This window comes from Perna viridis, chromosome 4, assembly GCF_037379345.1.
Source record: "Perna viridis isolate PV_CMFRI_1.1 ecotype Kerala chromosome 4, ASM3737934v1, whole genome shotgun sequence".
Classification (NCBI taxonomy): Eukaryota; Metazoa; Mollusca; class Bivalvia; order Mytilida; family Mytilidae; genus Perna; species Perna viridis.
The window spans coordinates 30,688,121-30,707,471 of NC_142448.1; the positions used below are offsets into that span (position 1 = coordinate 30,688,121).

At 31.3% G+C, this 19,351-nt stretch overlaps 1 protein-coding gene across 2 annotated transcripts; it reads right to left on the reverse strand.

Moving 5' to 3' along the window:
* Positions 1-5,584: 5,584 nt before the first annotated feature.
* LOC148619714 (uncharacterized) lies at positions 5,585-8,703 on the reverse strand. Of its 2 annotated transcripts, XM_088579932.1 has the most exons (6): positions 8,590-8,703; positions 7,881-7,991; positions 7,012-7,131; positions 6,524-6,640; positions 5,885-6,004; positions 5,585-5,649 (listed from the first exon to the last, which is right to left on the reverse strand). In XM_088579932.1, exons 1-6 carry the CDS (start codon positions 8,651-8,653, stop codon positions 5,633-5,635), a joined length of 549 nt encoding a protein of 182 aa, XP_088436058.1. In that variant the 5' UTR covers positions 8,654-8,703; the 3' UTR covers positions 5,585-5,632. The 2 variants fall into 2 exon arrangements, with proteins under 2 accessions (XP_088436058.1, XP_088436059.1); XM_088579933.1 differs by lacking the exon at positions 6,524-6,640.
* Between the last annotated feature and the right edge of the window lie 10,648 nt (positions 8,704-19,351).

The window sequence follows — 19,351 nt, forward strand, 5'->3', positions numbered from 1 at the left end:
GTTGCGGTTTCTAGCGCTTATATACTCTTTTTAAAGTGTCATGATCAATTATACAAGGTCATCGTATGATAGAAAAGATGTAAAAAAGATTATATCCATCGATGTGTAAACATGTAATCGTAAATAACATTGTTTTTTAATAGGGTTCAAAGAAAAAACACAAATGTAAGTAGAGCTACTTGGGTTGGGCAATCGACTGTTCAAGGGGCTAAACATTGTTTCCTGACACCAACCTGCCGCACATCAATGTAAATTTATATTACTTACCATGTTTGATAGGTTACAATTACAATTATAAGCCGATAAGTGATTAGTTGTTTAGTCTGAATGAAACAGTTTTTGTATGAATGATAAAAGGTCAAAAGATCCTGGTAGTCTATAGCTTTTCGTGTATGATTTTTTAGTTTTATTATCATTTATTGTAGTATAATCGATTTCTAAAGTAGTCCGAGGTTATATCACTTAGATTTTATCAGCAGCTAAAATAATTACTAATAAGATGTGCAGAGGCTGTTCACGTAAAAATCAAGCAAATTCTATAATATGTTGTGACACAATATAAACTTTTTCTCACAGTTTTTTCTTTTGTTCCTATGTTACTTTTATATCTTATGTATATAAGATAGTTGAAAGGATTATTCCTATCGACAATGGATGACTCAGAAAATGATTTTAAAGTTCCCTAAACAAGCAACCAAACATTCACGAGATACACAGTTATTTCCTTTTTCAATTTTATCCAATGCTTCCAATGTACAGTAATCGTTAATCAGTTAATCCAAACTTCTTCTATGAAAAAATATGCATTTGAATTGTGATAAGAAATAGATGACAATGTTTTGAAAACAAAACCTACTGCCTGCATTTATAAACATTTAATATCAAATAATTTGGTGAACACTTAATGTACCAAAATGTAATCAATAATTTAATTAATACAACAAATAGCTTTGATCAGCGTAGATTTCCTTTGTAATTAATTTTTTTTCTACAATTCCGATTTAATCTTTGACTTTGATTTAGAGTATAAAAGACTAATTAAAGGAACTAAGATTCTAGCGGAAATCAACAGAATGTTATCCAGGGACAACGACCGGGGATGGAAAATAGGCACACACAACAAAGAACTTTCACTCCAAAAAAAAAAACTGGGAGCATGGACCAGGTGCACCGGTATGGTAAGCGACCCCTGCTTTTCTAGAAACACCTGCCTAGTGGCTCATAAGAAGTCCAATCTGGGGTAGATGAAAGGGGAAAGGGAACTTTGACACGTTGAACAAATCGGTTTTCATGGTGCAGATTGATTACTATAATGATTTACGAGTTTGAAGCCTTGCGTGGTACAAAAAGGTGAGAGACATATAAATTACCATGCTATTTTAAATTTAAAATTTTGTGCAAATATTTTAAAAAAATTGTACATTTCTGACATCAGCAGATTACCGTCAGATCAATTTTACTTAAAATTCATCAAGATAAGGGGAGAAAACTTTTTTCAGATTAATAATTTCTGTATATCATTTTTGAATGTTTTTGTTATAAGGGACGCCTTTGATGAAAACACATTGATTATTGCTTAGTTTTACTCGTGAATATTAAACGATATCCACTTAACACCTTTAAGCATTATGATATTTAAACAAAGAAAACGCTAAAGTGAAATTTTGCAAAGGGACATAATCCGTAGATATTAACAAAGAAAGTGCTACATAGTAAAGTTGCTACAGAAATATACATAGTGGTTATTTGCTAATATTCGAACCCAATTTAAAGAACACTAAAACAGACAAATTAAATAACAATTTTTGAAATCATCATCTGTCTTCCAACCTTGTATGTGTTTGTTACATTTTATACTGAACCGTTCTTAAATTCAATAGTTTACGTTGAAATCATTTAACATAATTCATCCTCAATATGTAAAATTCTGCCTTTCTGTGTCACATATTATCACAAATTTTGAAGACTGTTGCATAATGGCATGAACAGATAGTTATACTCGATGTCTCAAATGCTAACAATGAAACTAAAATCATGTTTAAGCAAAATCCATACAATATTTATGGAGGTCCCGACATCATTTATATTTTAAAAGCAAATGCACACTGGTATTGCATTTGCATGTATACCTATCTTTAAAATTGTCAAACTAATCCATCACAATATTGAAGGAAATTTCGGATACTTTTGCTTAGGGGTGTGTTGATTTAACTGATTATATGAAATCCGACCATAAAATTTATGTAAACTTATCAGAATTCGAAAGAATAATCAAGAAAGAGGGGTACGATTCTAGCCTAAATCAAAAGAATGTAGTCCAGATACAACGACCAAACAGGGAAAACAGACACACACAACAAAGAACATAAAACAACTTAAATGACGCATACAAAATAACAAAAATAAATGACCAAATCGGACATTAAAAAATTGGAAGCATGGACCAGGTGTACAGGTAGGGTAAGCGTCCTATGCTTTTTTAGAAACACCCACAGAGTTGCTCATCGAAAGTCAAATCTAGGGTAAACAAAGGAGAAAAGGAGAGCGGTGACAGGAAAAATATAAAAAAATATATATATAAAAAATATAAACTAAAATAACACATGACAGGGAAATTATTGTTTAAAACTTTTACGCCTTACAATTAATTACAGAGTTCTACAAAAAAATTTGTATTTTTGTCCTTTGTTTTTTTGTGAATCTTGTCCAGTATCAAATAACAAACAGAATAGAAAAGTGCAAGAAAGAAAAAAAAGCAATATTCATTGAAAGGTAATAACACGATTATTAAAATGATAATTTTTTATTACCTACAAAATTATCGAACTGATAAAATCTAAGAAAGAAGGAAAAAGTAGGAATAACCAAAAAGTAAGAATGAAAGTAATCTGTCACCAATGCAGAGAACATTAAACGGATATTTGGGTTCATTAGGCCAGGTTTAAGACGGTAATTCATTTGAAGTGGTGACATATCCATGTCCCAGTAGTACTACGGTTGTTTTTTAAATAGCGTACATAAAATAAAATCTTCATTCCATTGCACATATTTACATTGGTTAACTAGCATTGTGTTATAGGATAAGTAGAAGTTGCTGAGTGTAATCTGAAACTACACGAATATCAACTGTTCACAAATGATGTTTTATCAGTTCTTAAGACAATACTTGAGGCCACGACGTTTGTTTTTCTTTTCAGTTTTGTAGTTTTTTATTGCAGAAAAATGGTACTTAGAATGTCTTTATCTTGCTTTTTGAAAGGATTGTATTTTGCTTACGTCTCATTTCTTCATTCTTATGCAATTGTTTTTTTATTCTTCGTAATAGAATAACTCAACTTTTTTTCAGTGGTGAAAAACAAAGAGAAATTGGAGCCTGATCATTACGGAATATGAAACAAAATTGAAATACCCAATATAAATAAAACCTCATACCATGATTTGTTGACATATTTTTAGGACCGAACATTTTTATCATTTAGATAGGTTTTCATAAAAAAAACATCTTTATAACAATAATATTATTATGATAATTGATTGGAAAGAGTGAATAACCAAAACATGATCATATGCCGAAGAACGCATACATTTAATGAGTATGCGGAACTTGTTTCGCTCACGAGTTCAATCTTTATGCGTTCATTGATTGTTTCATTATATAGATTTCCTCCATTATTTGTTGCAATTTTCAACATCAATTTTAAATTTTGTAAACTGCTGATTGATATTCCGTTTCGTGACGTTTTGTAACATTTTGGCAGGAGAAAGTCTTAGAGTGAAATTGCAGAATTTATTTACCTGTGTGAAATATTTTTTTTATTTTACACAGAGGAATTCCGTAAATTATTGATATCTATATATTAATTCTAATTAAAACCTATCACAATGATAAAAATGCTGGGTAAAAATAAAACCTTTCTTGACTTAAAATGCAAGGCAAAATTATATTATTTCATACTAGTGAAAAATCAGTAATTTCAATTGGATAAGACCTTTTTATGTACCATTAATTAATCTGCAGTAAAAAGTTATACCAGTCAATACTGTGATGTGATAATTCCCTCGGGCATTTTGTGATATGAGCCTGACTTCACAGTATCTGTAGTATCCTTTATCTCAAGTTCTTTGGGATAGATGCTATGCATCAAGTCCCATAACTAGGATTGTTTCACGATAATACGTAATCTATATAGCGGACATACTGAGATTATACTGACCATTCATTTGCTTCAGATTCAAGGGTTCCTGACAATTCTCCCCTTTTTAACAGAAAGATGAAGTCACCTTTCGCCATCTTTGAACGTTTAAAAGACGACAAGCGTGCAATATGGATATTGACATTCGGAACGCATCCGTTTTTTCCCCCGTAATTTATCTTTAAAGGCCAAGGCACGGAGTAAAATGTGGAAATACAATGCACGATTTTTCACAATGAATTCAATAGGAGAAAAATACTGCTATATAATAACAAAGTATATTGTTTTGAATGATTTGTGCTGGTTGTGATGTATCTGACGGTCTTTTCTAACAAATACATGTTTTTGACGTTGAAAAACGTCGTAACAATATGTTTTCTATAGTTTATATTATTGTTTCTTTTTCATTGCTCTCCATTGCTTAATGTTGTTATCGGCTTTTAGGTGAATTCATTTTAAATTTGTCATTTCAATTTACTACAAATGTATCACAGTTTGAACTTAAAAAAAATACGTTGATATGGCTATTTACATTGACTCTTTTATAAAGAAATCAGTAGTAGAATGCATGTGTACATAGTATCTCTTGTTGATCAAGTATTATAACGAATAGTTCTAGAAGATGGGTAAAGGTTATGCGTGTTCGGCTATATCGAGAAATCATATATAAAAAAATAGACAATTGATAGATATAAACAACTTCGAACGTCAGAAACGAATAGCAGTGAAGATTATTTGATCATGGTCGTATCATACGAACAGAGGACTTGACACTTTTAGAACTTTTCCATCTTTTTGAGCCTCAATAGAACTTGATTTGTATTTTCAAATAGGAACAACATACCAATATTTAAACTTTTAACCAAGAAAGCTTGATGACAATAATAAATCAGTAATTTTATATTCGAAACCAAAACCATGGTAACTATGTTGCATGCATTTTTCATTCTTTTTAAATCCGAATTTTTGTATGATTTATTAAGAGGTTCTACTCATTTTTTAGAGAAATAGTTCAAAGGCAATTTTTTTAATCAACAATCGTTTTTGATTGAAACCTTTTTTAACTCCCTTCTGACAGTGTATACCGGTAATTATTTTTAGCTGGTATTGTACTGAATTTTATACACTTGCAATGCGACCGGCTGATTGAACTCCTGTTTATTAGTGTGAATTCATATTTCTATTGATTTAGGTTTCTGTGTGGTATGTTGCTTTTTCTTACTATTCATTTTTTTCTTATTTTTGTTTTGTATATTATTTTGTTCGCTACAATTTCTATTTAGACTGTCTTTGTTTCATGTTTTCACTTTTAGGTTCTGAATTTGGATTGAGTATCGCTTAAATTGTCTCATTTTTGCCTTTTTAATGTTTAACCAAGACAGACAACTGAGTCGGACTAATCTTTTATTTCTTCACGAAGGCGGACTGTCATTTGACCGTCAGTAGTACTGCTTACCTGTAAAATAAAGTAAAGAAACCTTACATAATTTTGTTTATAATCATATAAAGAATAATTCCGCCTTAAACGTTGAACTCAATCTTAGTGCGGTAGATAAGGTGTAATATATAAAAAAGTTTAATCAATTGACCAAGGTGTTATTTTTCATAAATAATTAATGAATATGAAGCAGTACTGATAAAATCATCACAATAAATTGCACTATGACTAAATTAAATATTATATAACAAACGTTGGCAACGGCTTCCACTGTACCCAGACTTGCATCGACACTTGAAAACGTTTCCACCAATGCAACTACATACACCACCATTTAAACATCCACCGCAGCGATCCTTGTTATAATAGGTTTCTAAAATTATAACCAAAAGAAAAGGAAAAGATGAAAACAAACGTAGAATTAAATTCTGTATTACATAATATAATAAAAAAATCACGGATAAAGTAAAAAGCAACAAATGCACAGGAGTATAACCTGAACTAAATCCAAAACTATCTTTAGAGGTCGCCTAAGGTTTTAACGGGTGTATACGCACCTTTAAGCGTAAACCGAAAAGCCCAACAATAGTCATAAACCGTGCTTACAGAACAATGTTAATTCCAAAACAATCGAAGGTGAATCAAACACACAATATTAATCAACTGAATATATATAAACCAATTTCATGTTAATTTGTTTTATTTTCTTTCGGCCAAAAACTCAATGTAAAGAGTTAATACGACTGATATATTCAAGTACAAAGGACAGAAAAACAGACACAAAGCATGTAAATAGTATATCAAAGCAGAGTAAAATGCGGATTTCAGTACTGGGAACATGATCATGGCGTGCATTCGTAGGAAGGGTTACTTACCCTGTTGTTTTACTTACTTCTTTGGCATCTGCTACCCTTGTAGCCATATTTACAAGTGCACTTAAAATACGGATAAGAGTAATTCTTGGAGCATGAACCATTATTCTTACAAGGATTAGGACTGCATGGACTTGCTTACAAAAGAATTAAATCCATTTCACAAGTCAGTTAATTAGTTCCTTTTTAGAATGTTTGAATTTGATGTAGAGATAAGTAGAATAAAAGATTAGGAACTTTTTTTATGGAATACTACCACTCATTTTTTTGTATTAAAATGCAGATGTTTTACACATTTGTTTATTTGAGCTATTTGCGTTAATATAATTTGTTACTTTTGTTATTTATGCACTAATAACAATATGTGTTTACAATATAATTATTCCTACTTAAAGTAATCAGTTATTTGAAACTATATTACCAATCTTCCAAATGGCAGAGGTCTAAATTTGACACTGACTTAAGTAATTGGAACTGGAATCGCGTTTAAAATGTTTTTTTCACTTACTTTGACAATTCCTTCCCTTGTAACCGTTTTTGCAGATGCATTTGTAGTTGTAACCAAGAGTTTGACAACTCCCACCGTTTTTGCAAGGTCTGGACGAGCAGTGATTAGTATATGGTCGTACTGTAATGAACATAGTCACTATAATTTATAATTGCTTATTGCTTCATGAGGCTATAAACGTAATGTTCGTTTACGTGCATCATATACCATGTAATGTAAATTTTACTGCATACCACAAAGTATGAAGTGTAGCATATATTTTTAAAAATGGTAAAAAAAATAGAATTTGAAAAAAACTGCAAAGTTTAACTTAAATATTCTCACATCTGGATTTGCGACATGTGTATATCATGTCCTTTTTGTTAATGAAAAGTTCTATTGAAATGCTACGTATGCACAACAGCGGAATAAAAAAAAATATACACACCTAAAAACACCAAAACAGCGAAAAAAGAAGGATTTTTATAAGAAGTGTATTCCAGTTCACAAATTAAAAAAAAGAATAAAGCATTGAAGTGAGTAAATTACGAATAAATTCTTGAAATGATAAATAAAAATGATGTAACAAAAAGGAAGTAAAATGATCTTGGAATTAATGTTAAGATGGTAGTTTTTGAACTTAAAAGAGCTAAAATGAAATCGGACACAAAAGATATGTATGAATATTTTGAATCCTAGCAATAGAAAAGTAACAAATTTTGAGGTAATTTCTAAAAAAAATATTAGTAATGTAAGTGGTTTAGAATATGAAATAATAAAAAAAAATATTTCTAAAATTAAGCAAATGTAAGAGTAAAAGGAATCAAACGTAGCAAGCTCCATGTAGAATATATATCGATAGGTCAAAACAAACAAAAAAATACACTTACTTTGGCATCTGTTTCCTGAGTAACCATATTTACATTGACACGTGTAGGAATTCCCATTTCTGCAACATGATCCGCTGTTTAGACATGGGTTAGGCTGACATGGATTAGGTTCTATGAATTAAAAGAATTTAACAAAGATGAGAAATAATAAAAAAAGTTGAAAGTTTGGCTAGAAAACGATTTTAGGTCTTTTTAAAATCTCCTTCATGCATATATCGCACAAATGTTAATACAGTAAGCGTAATACTATTGGCTGTTTCTAATATTTGCTGATTTTGTCACGTGAACATATTCGCGAGTATCAATTTTCAACGTTTTGAAAAATGACTAGCATTCATTGGTGTAAAAAGTGTACAAGAAAACACTTTTCGCACTTATTTTGTCCACCTCGACAATGATAAAAACCAATTATTCGCTTACAGTATCGTTTGGTCTTCCACTATTGTAATCGTTCTTTTTTAATTATTATCTTGGAATTTACTTTAAGAGACTGAAAGATAATAATGAAAAATAATTCGTAGAATCTTTTCATTTCGGATAAGGCATTTAAAAGATTGACACGAAAGATCGAATGGAAAAGTCTAGCCTACGCATTCTATTGTATTCACTATTGAATGTCGAACTTTTAAATCATAAGATGAATAAAACACACGAAAACTAAAGCATTACATTGCAGATCAGCATATTTTCTAAGATGTTTTTTACTTACTGTAGTAAAATCCCTGAGTGCAGCAAACGCAAAGAATGACTGTTATTGCTACCAGCTTCAACATGATGTTCTTGTGCTAACTTCCCCAACTGATATTTCTCTTCTGCGTTCTCAAGTTTTATATACAGTTTGGCAAAATATCATGGATACATGGATCAGAATTCTATGTCAGTATACTTGTTTACATGAGATTCATTGATTCATAGCATTGTTCCTGGGTTCGAACAAAAAAAAGTCTTGTTTGTGAAGACAATAGATGAGATTATATATTTTACGTATTACAGCTCATATAAGAAAAAAAGACATCTGCTACCAAAATTACAATAAAATAATTCTAGTTCATTCAGAATTAGTGATATGTTCTAAATTTTAAACATCAAGTTAAATGATTGACTTGTGTTGGAACATGCGTGTAATAATGACAATGTACACATCTACAGATTTACGGCAATGCCTGCACAAGGTCACGGCGTGTTAAAATCCATAATGCGGTTTCAGCCGTTTACATTGAAAGTGCAACGGTTATTGGGTTAATACTGTCATGACATGGTTTTTCAAAGCATTTAAGGTATTTTCAAAGTTCTGAGCAGATGACCGGGTTCAATGAGTCATTTCCTGTGTAAATCAAAATCAAAATCATACGGAAACCGTAAACTTTCAAAATCTTTATAATTACCGAAATAATTTTATATCACATATTAACATTAAAATTAGCAGAAACTATTGTTTTGCCTTTGAGACCAACATCCGATATTTATAATAACTACCAATGCAGACAAAATACATTTATGTTATGAAAATTTACAACTCCCTGATTATAATACAGCCGTTTTTATAAGGTGCTAACTGAATCTAAATTGATTTTTGGGAAACTGGGAAACATTGTAAAAATATGTTTTTATTTTCTTAAATTTTTTCATTATACACTGTTTATTCGTAGTAGAATTTGTTTAATAGTTCTTAACCCTTTTCTTTTCGCTTTTAGCTTTTAAATCACCCTTGCCATATATTAGTTCGATAATAAACAATAAAAATGCCCGTACCGTTGCATCGATATTGCCATTTGTTTAATAAACTTCTCACGATCGTTGAATTGCTTTATCCTTCTGCAGCCGTTCTACGGAAAAATAAAATCTTGGTTTTTGAGTTTAATTTATGTCTTTTGAAAAGTAAGAGACGTTGTGGTTGCATGTTTAATATTGTATACATGCTAAATCCTTTCCCAATATTTCATGAAACTATGAATTCAAATACCCAGTGCATCATCCAGACAAATTGATATGGAACCGTCTACGTGCAAAAAAGAGAAACAATCATTTTTTTTTCTAAAATCGAATAATATACAGACAAGCATGTTTGGAAATATTGGGCGCAAAAAAAGAACACCAAATATTTAAATTTCGCTTTTTCCTAGTTAGACATACTTAACGATCGACGATTGATTCTTTATGTTAAAAAAATTATCAGCTGACAATCAATAATATCATTGATGTATAATTTCAGCTCACATGATTTGATATCTTATATATTCCGTGTATGATGATGATTAGCATCGCAAAAGATATAAGGTAGTACAGTCGATTGAATGTACGTTCTGACCTTGTTGAACTGGAATAGCCCAAGGTTTGTTTGTTGGGTTTTAACGCCCGACCAGCAATATTTCAGCTATATTCAGGCGAATATTAGCCCAAGGTAAGTATCCATGTTTTCATACTTTTTGTATGGTCATTTAAATAGACACCTTCATTCACGCAGCTAAACAGCGGAAAGTAAGGGATTAGTTCCCACAGGGTAGGAAATATTTCCTACTGAACAGGATATGTTTACCTACATGAAAAAGTTGGAAAAAGCTTGAGATCCTCATAACATTGAAAGTAGAATTGACTTTATGACTAAGGATTAAAGCTGTACCATTTTTGAATAATTTTTATTACTAGTTGAAACTTACAAAAAATTGGACCAACCGAAAGATGTACTGAAAGAAAAAAAAATATAAAATGAAAACACTAAGTACTTCTTTTATATCATGAAAATTGAAATTACATTTTTAACAAGATGGTCACATTGTCATTTCATACTTTTCTTTAAATATAACATGAATGGGTATAGTAATAATGTCAAAGAGACAGCAGCACCAACGGAGTGAAAATGTCAGCCCAAGATCATCTTGAATGAACGGCGCCGAAACCCGGACACCATAGAGCAGACTGCAGCTGGTCCCATGATTACATTTTTGATAAACCTCTAGAGAATCGTAACTATTGAGAATACAGGTTATTGTTATTTAAAACTGAGTTTTTTTATTTTTATCACACTACAGTGATTACCTACTGAGGTAATTTTTTCAATGTAAAGGACAAATTAGCCTACAGTAGTGAGACTGCATAAGTAAAGGCGTCAATTTATATGATCGGAGAGTTTTAAGCTCAATTGTTTCTGATTAAAATGAATTTATTTAGTAAAACTGGTATTGACTTTGAGTTTTCCCAGTTAAAAAAAAAGTTGAAGGTCACAGTAAACTCACTGTAAAACCCGTATCTTCAAAGTTGTAGGTTGTCTGTTAATTAAGTTAAAGTGTGCTAGCAACGCTCATACATTTGCTTCCTTCGTAGAAACTACATGGAAACCAGATTGAAAAACTGGATAAGAGTTGCACAATGACATTCTTAAGAATGTGTGAAAATTTCATTGAATTCAATTAAGCAGCTGTTGAGTAGTTGTGGATTGATATATAGTGTCCCCATGGCAAAGTCATGGGGACACTATATATATGGTATGCGTCAGAAAATCCAAAAGTCGTACAGATGTAAATATAAGATAGAATGCACACCATTGCATATTATGATCAAGTTTCATCAAAGTCTGTTCAGCGAGTTTAAAAAAGTATATTATTGGAAACAGGAACACACGGACAAGCGAATGTAATATCTGTATCCAAATAATTTTCAGAGACATGCTAAACTTTGCATTGATAGATGGACGATATCACGAATAAATTGATTGTCGTTTCTAAAAAAATAGATAACGTGAGGTGCTATCATATAGTCTGAAGGTGTGCTCGTATCCTTTATAACTTATATCAATATCATATAAGCTCAAAACATAAATTTCTGTCGTTGTATTTATTTATCTTTGTTTATTTTTATATTAAACAGCACTATATTTTATCGTCGATGTCGATGTCGATGCAAAGATGTCCATATGTATACACTGGTTTCGTTGCCACCCTTTTTCTTTAGGCGAGTCAATTGCTATAACACTGTTATGTTAAATGTAAACGTTTAAAAACTAATGCAAAAAATATATGCATATAATAAAAATGCTTCTTCCAATTGATCTGCCGGTTGCTTCATGCATGTAGCAACTCCGTACTGCCACTGCCTTAAACATAATCTCATCGATTTTCCTCAAATTTATTCGTGTCTGTCAATGAAAAAAAACACAAATTGTTATGACCTTGTCATAACATACAACATTCTATTTGCATGCATTAGTCGCACATCTTTTGTCAACTTCGGGTACGATGGGTATTACCGATTGGAAACGTTTCTGATCAGTCTCAAAGCAACTCCAAGCTTCACAAAAGTAGCATTCACGTTCTTACATGTGAATGATTTAAAATTTGAATAGGAAATTAAACTTCAAACTGTTTAAACAACAGGTCTTAATTTTTGTAATTTACAATTTGAGATTTTTAAAACACTTCCACAATTTGTTTCCTTTAGAATGCCAACCGTCTGTTGAAAAACGCGTCCACCATACTGGAGAAATATGTTGTCGATAAAAAATTCCAGCATTTTGAAAACATCTTCCTCTGTATATTTGAAAGTTGATATGGAATTATTTTTTACAAAGTATAAGGCATCTCTACCGAAAACTATCTTTCAGTAATATTTTAATAATTGTACTCTATCTAATTCTACTGAACAATCGGCATGTCGTAAGGCGATACTATGGAAATTTGATTTTTCATAGAAGTAACTTATCTTTTAAAATTTTGGACTTTTTACCTGGTGTGAATGTGGCAACGGAGTTACGAAATGTTCATGTTAATTCAAATTAACATATCTACTTCCGATTAATTCTACAGATTATTAAAATTTATAAAGTTTTTAACAGTATATACACATAAAACATGTAGACAGGATTAAAGAAGGAAAATTATATTAACCTATCCAGTAAGCCAAATTGATCTCTTTATTTCTTGATTAAGCTAGATAAATCAAATTAAAAGAAATTAGAAAGAAACCAAAAAACACAAAAACAAAAAAAATTGAAACAAAATACAAAACAAAAACAAAAAACAAACAAAGCAAAAACAAAACAAAAACAATACCAAACAAATGGTAATGTCGGGTGATGTAATGCAATGTTAAATATGTTTATGTCCATCTTCCGATTTTTTTAGTAGAAAGAGTAACCATGGGAACCAAAATTATGGCGAAAAAAAAAATGAAATCTACGGACAAATACCAGACAGAGAAAACTAACACACACGACACAATATATAAAATAACAAAAAAAAAAAAATCGTACAAAGCAACAAAAGTAAATGTAGTACTCGGACACAACTAAAAATTTGATTAGAACCAGGTGCACCGGTAGGGTAAGCGTCATGTTCTTTTCTAGCAAACACCTTCCTATTTGGGGATTAACCATATTGGCTGAGTGGTTTATTAAGCTTATAGATGTTATTGTTTTGAATATTTGTTTGTGTTAATTGGTTTGTATTCCAAGATCAAATATAAAAAAAGAGATCAGCTGAAAATGTTAGGTTTATGCTATAATTTAGCGCCTCAGACTTCTTTACTGACACATTATAACGTCAAAAATATCTTTTACTTGTAATATGAAAAGCAAAACATATCAGATACACAAAAAGATAGATCAACATAAAAAAACACAATAGCATAGTGAATGTATAATTCTCACACATAACTGTCGATCCAATATGTTTCATTTACAGTGGAACCTGTCTAAATCAAACCTTGAACATATCGAAATCTGTCTTTAAAATACTTTTACAAGCAACTGATAGGTATATAAATGTATTTTGAACCTTAAACCCACAAAGTAAAGTCATTTTTTTTCAATTCACAAAGAATTTAAACTATAAATCCAAATTTAACCACTGCGAGTCTTCAAAACTTAATAAACTGATGAATATCATTGAAGATAAAACTATAAATACTAAAAATTTCACATAGCGAATTGAAGTCAGGAAAAATTATCATGGACATGCATCCTTTATAACAATAATATAAATTTAAGTATTCTACGTTTTTTTTTCTTTTTATTATTTTTAATCGTCTAATTAATCATATTAAGATTGATATATATATCTAATAGTATAAAAAAAAATATAAAAAAAAGAAAGAAATATCTTCGTCATGAGTAATACACCCGTCCCCATTTTGAAAAACAATGGATTTTTTTTTTATATAGCATACCATTCGTTTAAATTTAGTTATACTTATATAACACAGGGACTTTGCACCATGTTAAACTTCCTATAAATAAGAACTTTGAGTAGCAATTAAGGGAATCTTGTTTTTAAGTTTCCTTGCAACAAGTGAAAACAATCCCACGAAAGTAAGAAAAAAAACCTCTAACACTGCAACTAAAATATTTTCTTAGAAGACCCTCAGACCATTATAAAAACTGTGAAAAGTTTGAAGTCATTTTACAAACTATTCCTAAGGAACACTGTATGTGAAAAAAAATACATTAAGAGATTTTATTGAAAATTGAATGTTCGCCAAAATGTAATTTGACCTTGAAACAAGTGTTAAAGAAGGACAATTATATAAAGTTTGAACTGAAGATAAAATAAAGTAAAATATTGTTAACAAGTAAATTCCTCATCCACGTTGCCCTGCCCACTATTAACAGAAAAGATGTAACTCAGAAGCCAAGATTTAAATTTTCCCCAGATTATAAAGCAATATAATAATCAATCGTGGGAAGTTTTGACGAATGCAACATCGATGCAAATGTGCGGATATTTGTATTCTGTATCATCGACCTAATATACGACAAGGGTGATTTTCAAATTAATTCAATGTGGATCCTGAAAAAATCGAAAAATTTTCTGGAAACTTTCATTTCAAGATTATTATCAAAATAAAATAGCATTAAAAAACTATGATTTTTCAACTCTTTATATCCTTTTCCACATACCCAATTAAAACCCGGACTCAAAAACATTATACATCGCTGTTACTTCCAAAAACAACGGTACACTTAGATGCAAATATGTTGTTCCTGATAAGGATTCCCTATAATTTGTAAAATATAATTCCAAATCATCTTCCAAATATACCAAAGAAGATGATTTCGAAATGCTGGAGATTTAAATCGACAAAATATTTGTCCAGTGTGGTGGACGCGTTTTTTAACAAATAGTTGGCGTTCCATGGGAACAAGGTGTGCTCCTCTACTTGCTGACCTATTCCTTCACTCGTATGAGGCTGACTTTGTAGCTGATCTGATCCAAAAGAAGGAACATCGTTTAGCCAGGTCCTTCAATCTCAATTACCGCTATATAGAAGAGGTATAATCCTAGTTTCGGGGGTTTGATACATTGCATCTATCAAAGAACTTGACATAAAGGATGTTACAGACACTGTGAAAATTCATTTCTTAACCTACACTTTGAGATCGATTGTAAAGGAAAACTTTAAGACAAACGCGATATTTTTCATTCCGTATCGTCAACTTTTCTATCATTTGTGGCCACATCCCTACAGCACCTGCATATGGAATTTTCATATCACAACTCCCGTATTTGTTGCAACTAAGCAAGTTATGTGGATTCGCGGGTCTCTAGGGTTTATCTATCATGGATATCTGCACCATGAAAACTGATTTGTTCAACTTGTCTTATAGTCCTTAGTTTTCCTTTCCTCTTTCATCTACACTGGACTTGATCTTATGAGCAACTCGGTGAGTGTATCTGGAACACCGGAGGACGCTTACCATACCGTTGATCCTGGTCAAAGCTCCCAGTTTGTAGTGGAGTCCGAGTTGCTCATCAATGTTATTACGTTGCATGTATTATTTGGGTTACTGTTAATATTTATTGTGTATGTCTGTTTTCCATGTCTGAACTATAATTGCCCTTGGATTACATTCTTTTGATTTCTGCTACAATCTTGGTTCTCTTAATTACTCTTTGATAAAGTTTTTCAGAGTAAGCCTGTTACCCGATCATCTCTAGTTGATGCCACCTAGACATTGACAACTACCACCATTTCAGCATAATTACAAAGCACTTATTGACTGGGCATGAGGATAATAGTAAGTTTATTTTCCCCAAGGTACAACCTATGGCGAGCCGTAACAGAGTGAAATAATTGTAGTTGAGGGGAAATAAACTTCCAATACACTATGAATATACTGTCAATAAGTGTTTTATTATACCGCAAGAATTTTTAACTTTTACAATCCAGCACAAGTTGTATATCATTTCCATTATAGACATTTTAACATGTAGTAATTTCCCTTTCTATTTAAAGACTGTGTATTGCGAAAGTAAAAAAAAAACTCTAGTTACACGTAAACAAACACTTTTTGAACTTTCTTTCTTTTGTAGTCATTCCATTTTTAAAATTTGTACAATCTTTCAAAATATTGTATGCCAAATGTATCACCCTAAATAAGAAAACTAACTTTTTACGCAGTGTAAATAGGTGTCTACTGTTTACTGCTTTACATTATTGTTAACGCAATTTATGCTTATTATGCATAATCGAAAAAGAAATTGCAACCCTCGTTTTCACAGGGTCAAATCCCTTATGTTGCGTTGAGCCTAGTTATTCAAGCCCGCAACAAAACATTCCTCAGAGTATCCAGTTGTTAAAAGGCAATATTGTAAGGGTTTTTGTATGTTCTTATGCAGATATAAAACACTTCGTGTGATACTATATTCGTTTGGATAATTTTGCTTGTTATAAATGTTTATAACGCGTTTTGAGTTGTATGTATATGTTCTCATACCGATAGAAATTGGTTCATTGACTTGTACGTTTGTGTTACTGATAGAAATGTGTCCATTGATTGTATGTATATGTTCTCATACCGATAGAAATTGGTTCATTGACTTGTACGTTTGTGTTACTGATAGAAATGTGTCCATTGATTGTATGTATATGTTCTCATACTGATGGAAATTTGTCCAAGCCGTTTAAAAAATAATGTTGACACAATATATCAAAGTCACGAGCTTGATAAAAAATGCCACAAAAATGCGCGTATCCATGGTTACTTCAATTATTTTTATATTAAAACAAAACATATTACTTATTTCGTGCTTTCAAGTTATTCGTAAATGCTGAAGTCGGTGTAAAAATAGTGTTAATGTTCTAGTATTTGTTCCAGGACATATGCATGTCATGTGCTGCTTTATCATTAAATGTCATCATGGTGCTTTATTGTACACGTATATTTTTTGGTGTTATGTACTTTTTTTGAGTTTATTATATGCATTGATATAAAATACAGATTCATGATTTCTAAGCATAAATTATTGATTAAAGAACTGAATGTGTCTTTTTTGAGGTTTCATCGGGGTAATAATGCGTTGACTTTAGCACATTTTGATGAGGCGGAGAAGTTTATAATTACAGATGGCATGCGTTTTCTACTTTTATTTTATATCTTTTCATTTAATGTGTGGGAATAAAATTAAATTACAGTTTGCAAGGATATGCAACAGAACAACATAATTACAATATCTCATATACAAAATTGAAGTGAATGTTCAAAGTCTCTTTATGTTTAGGGCTATAAAGGTTGGAAATCGGCGAACACATATGTGTACATTGTTTTAAACTGCACTTCCGTTTTGTTTGCAGCTTTAATTTTCGAAGCTTTTTTAATATCGATAATGTATTTGCAATAACAAAACTAATTGCCTCATTTTCGTGTTTCTTTTTGGGTTTTATTTTGCACTTTATTTTCAAAGTCTTTCCTATCAAGGGAAATATTTTCTACGAATAATGTTTACACTTATGTCAACACCGTTTCAAGTTCTGTCGTTAAAGTTAACAAAATAGATAATAAAAAAGATATAATATAACCGTTCAACGATAGTAGTAATTATCGAAAGTAGCTAATTGTGGGCTTTGCCTAAATCAATAATTACAAATGTATTCCACAGACCATTGAAACAAGTAATTAAGCCAATAATTGAATAAGATTAGTGTATGTATTTGGATGATATGTCCAGTAAATTTAATCATAACTAAAGTTCAAGCATAATTAAATACTTCATATCCCTTGACGTTTCCTGAGGGATCTATCAAAATAGGTACATATATGATGCATGCACTGAGACCTGACTGATTCATGAATTTACAATTCTACAAAGAACGGTCTTTTTAATTGTTAATCTTTTTTTTTGTATTTCTATATTGACGAAAGCCTTTTTCATGCAAAATTAAAAACGATGGAATATAAATACAATACTGACACAAACAAATGAAAATTTGTACTTAAACTTGTAAGTCAAAAATGAAAAATGGAGAAATGACTGATATATGGATTAATTGGTAATGTTTTAACGATATTTTATGCATTTCAGGACGAGGAAAATTTAACAATCGAAATGACCATGCTTAGTACGAGTCTGATACGCTGGACCAGATCTTTACTGTGCTAGCTCACAGAAACAATCCGTCTTTACGTTAACCCTTAAATACCGCATACGTGGCAGAAAAGCTATGTCTTCCATTTTTAATGTGTTTGGTGTGAATCATCCGGGGATCAAACCCACAACCTCCCGCACTCGAGTCAAACACGCTAGCTCAAGACCACCCAGGCGGTTAATAAAGAAATAAAATGATGAATGTTTTTATATACTTTCAAATTTAGACAACTCATATAGTATTGAATTAAAAAGAACAGATTTTGATGTCAGTTATTTATTGAATTTTCCTTCTTTGTGTATAAATAATCAATTTGGATAAAATTCCATCCAATTGGTATTGAAAAATTAAACAGTAAATAATAGAAGGAGTAATCAAGGGAACCAAGGTTATAGGGTAATCAAAAGAATGTAATCCAGGGACAAAGACTCCACTAAAAACATGGACCAGGTGCACCGGTAGGGTAAGCGTCCTCTGCTTTTCTAGAAACACCCGCCGAGTTGCTCATAAAAAGTCAAGTCCGGGGTAGACAAACGAGGAAAGGAAAACCATGACCCGTTGAATAAATCAGTTGTCATGGTGCTGATGGATACACCATAAAGATTCACGAGTTCATGATGACGACCATAAAACTCCTGTAGTGATGACTTCAATCTTGTAGCAAAATAACCTTGTTCCAGAAGCCTATTTGTTCTAGCGCAATAAAAGAAGTCTGTGTAGTTTCGGCAAGCTCTGGCATAACGTATGAGTTGTGATATGAATACTCAATACGCAGGAGCCGAAGGGATGTTGCCACAGAAATCACGAATGAAGTAAAGCATGACCAGAAAAGGCACAAGACTTGTTATACATGAAACTGAAAGACTTGTCTGAATGTTTTTGTAATCTTTTGTACTTAAATCTTAAACTTACAATTCAAGTTGGAGTAGCTTAAACATGTGTTTTTTATGCTTTGTTTTCAAAGTTTTAAACGCAAACTTTGCATGCATTTATAACGAATGTTATTTAGTGATTTTAAACAAAATCAAATGTAAGGTTGGTGCATTGTATTTAATTATCAGAATGAAAAGTTTTGTTTTGCATGCTATCTACCCATGAAAATAGAAACATAAGAG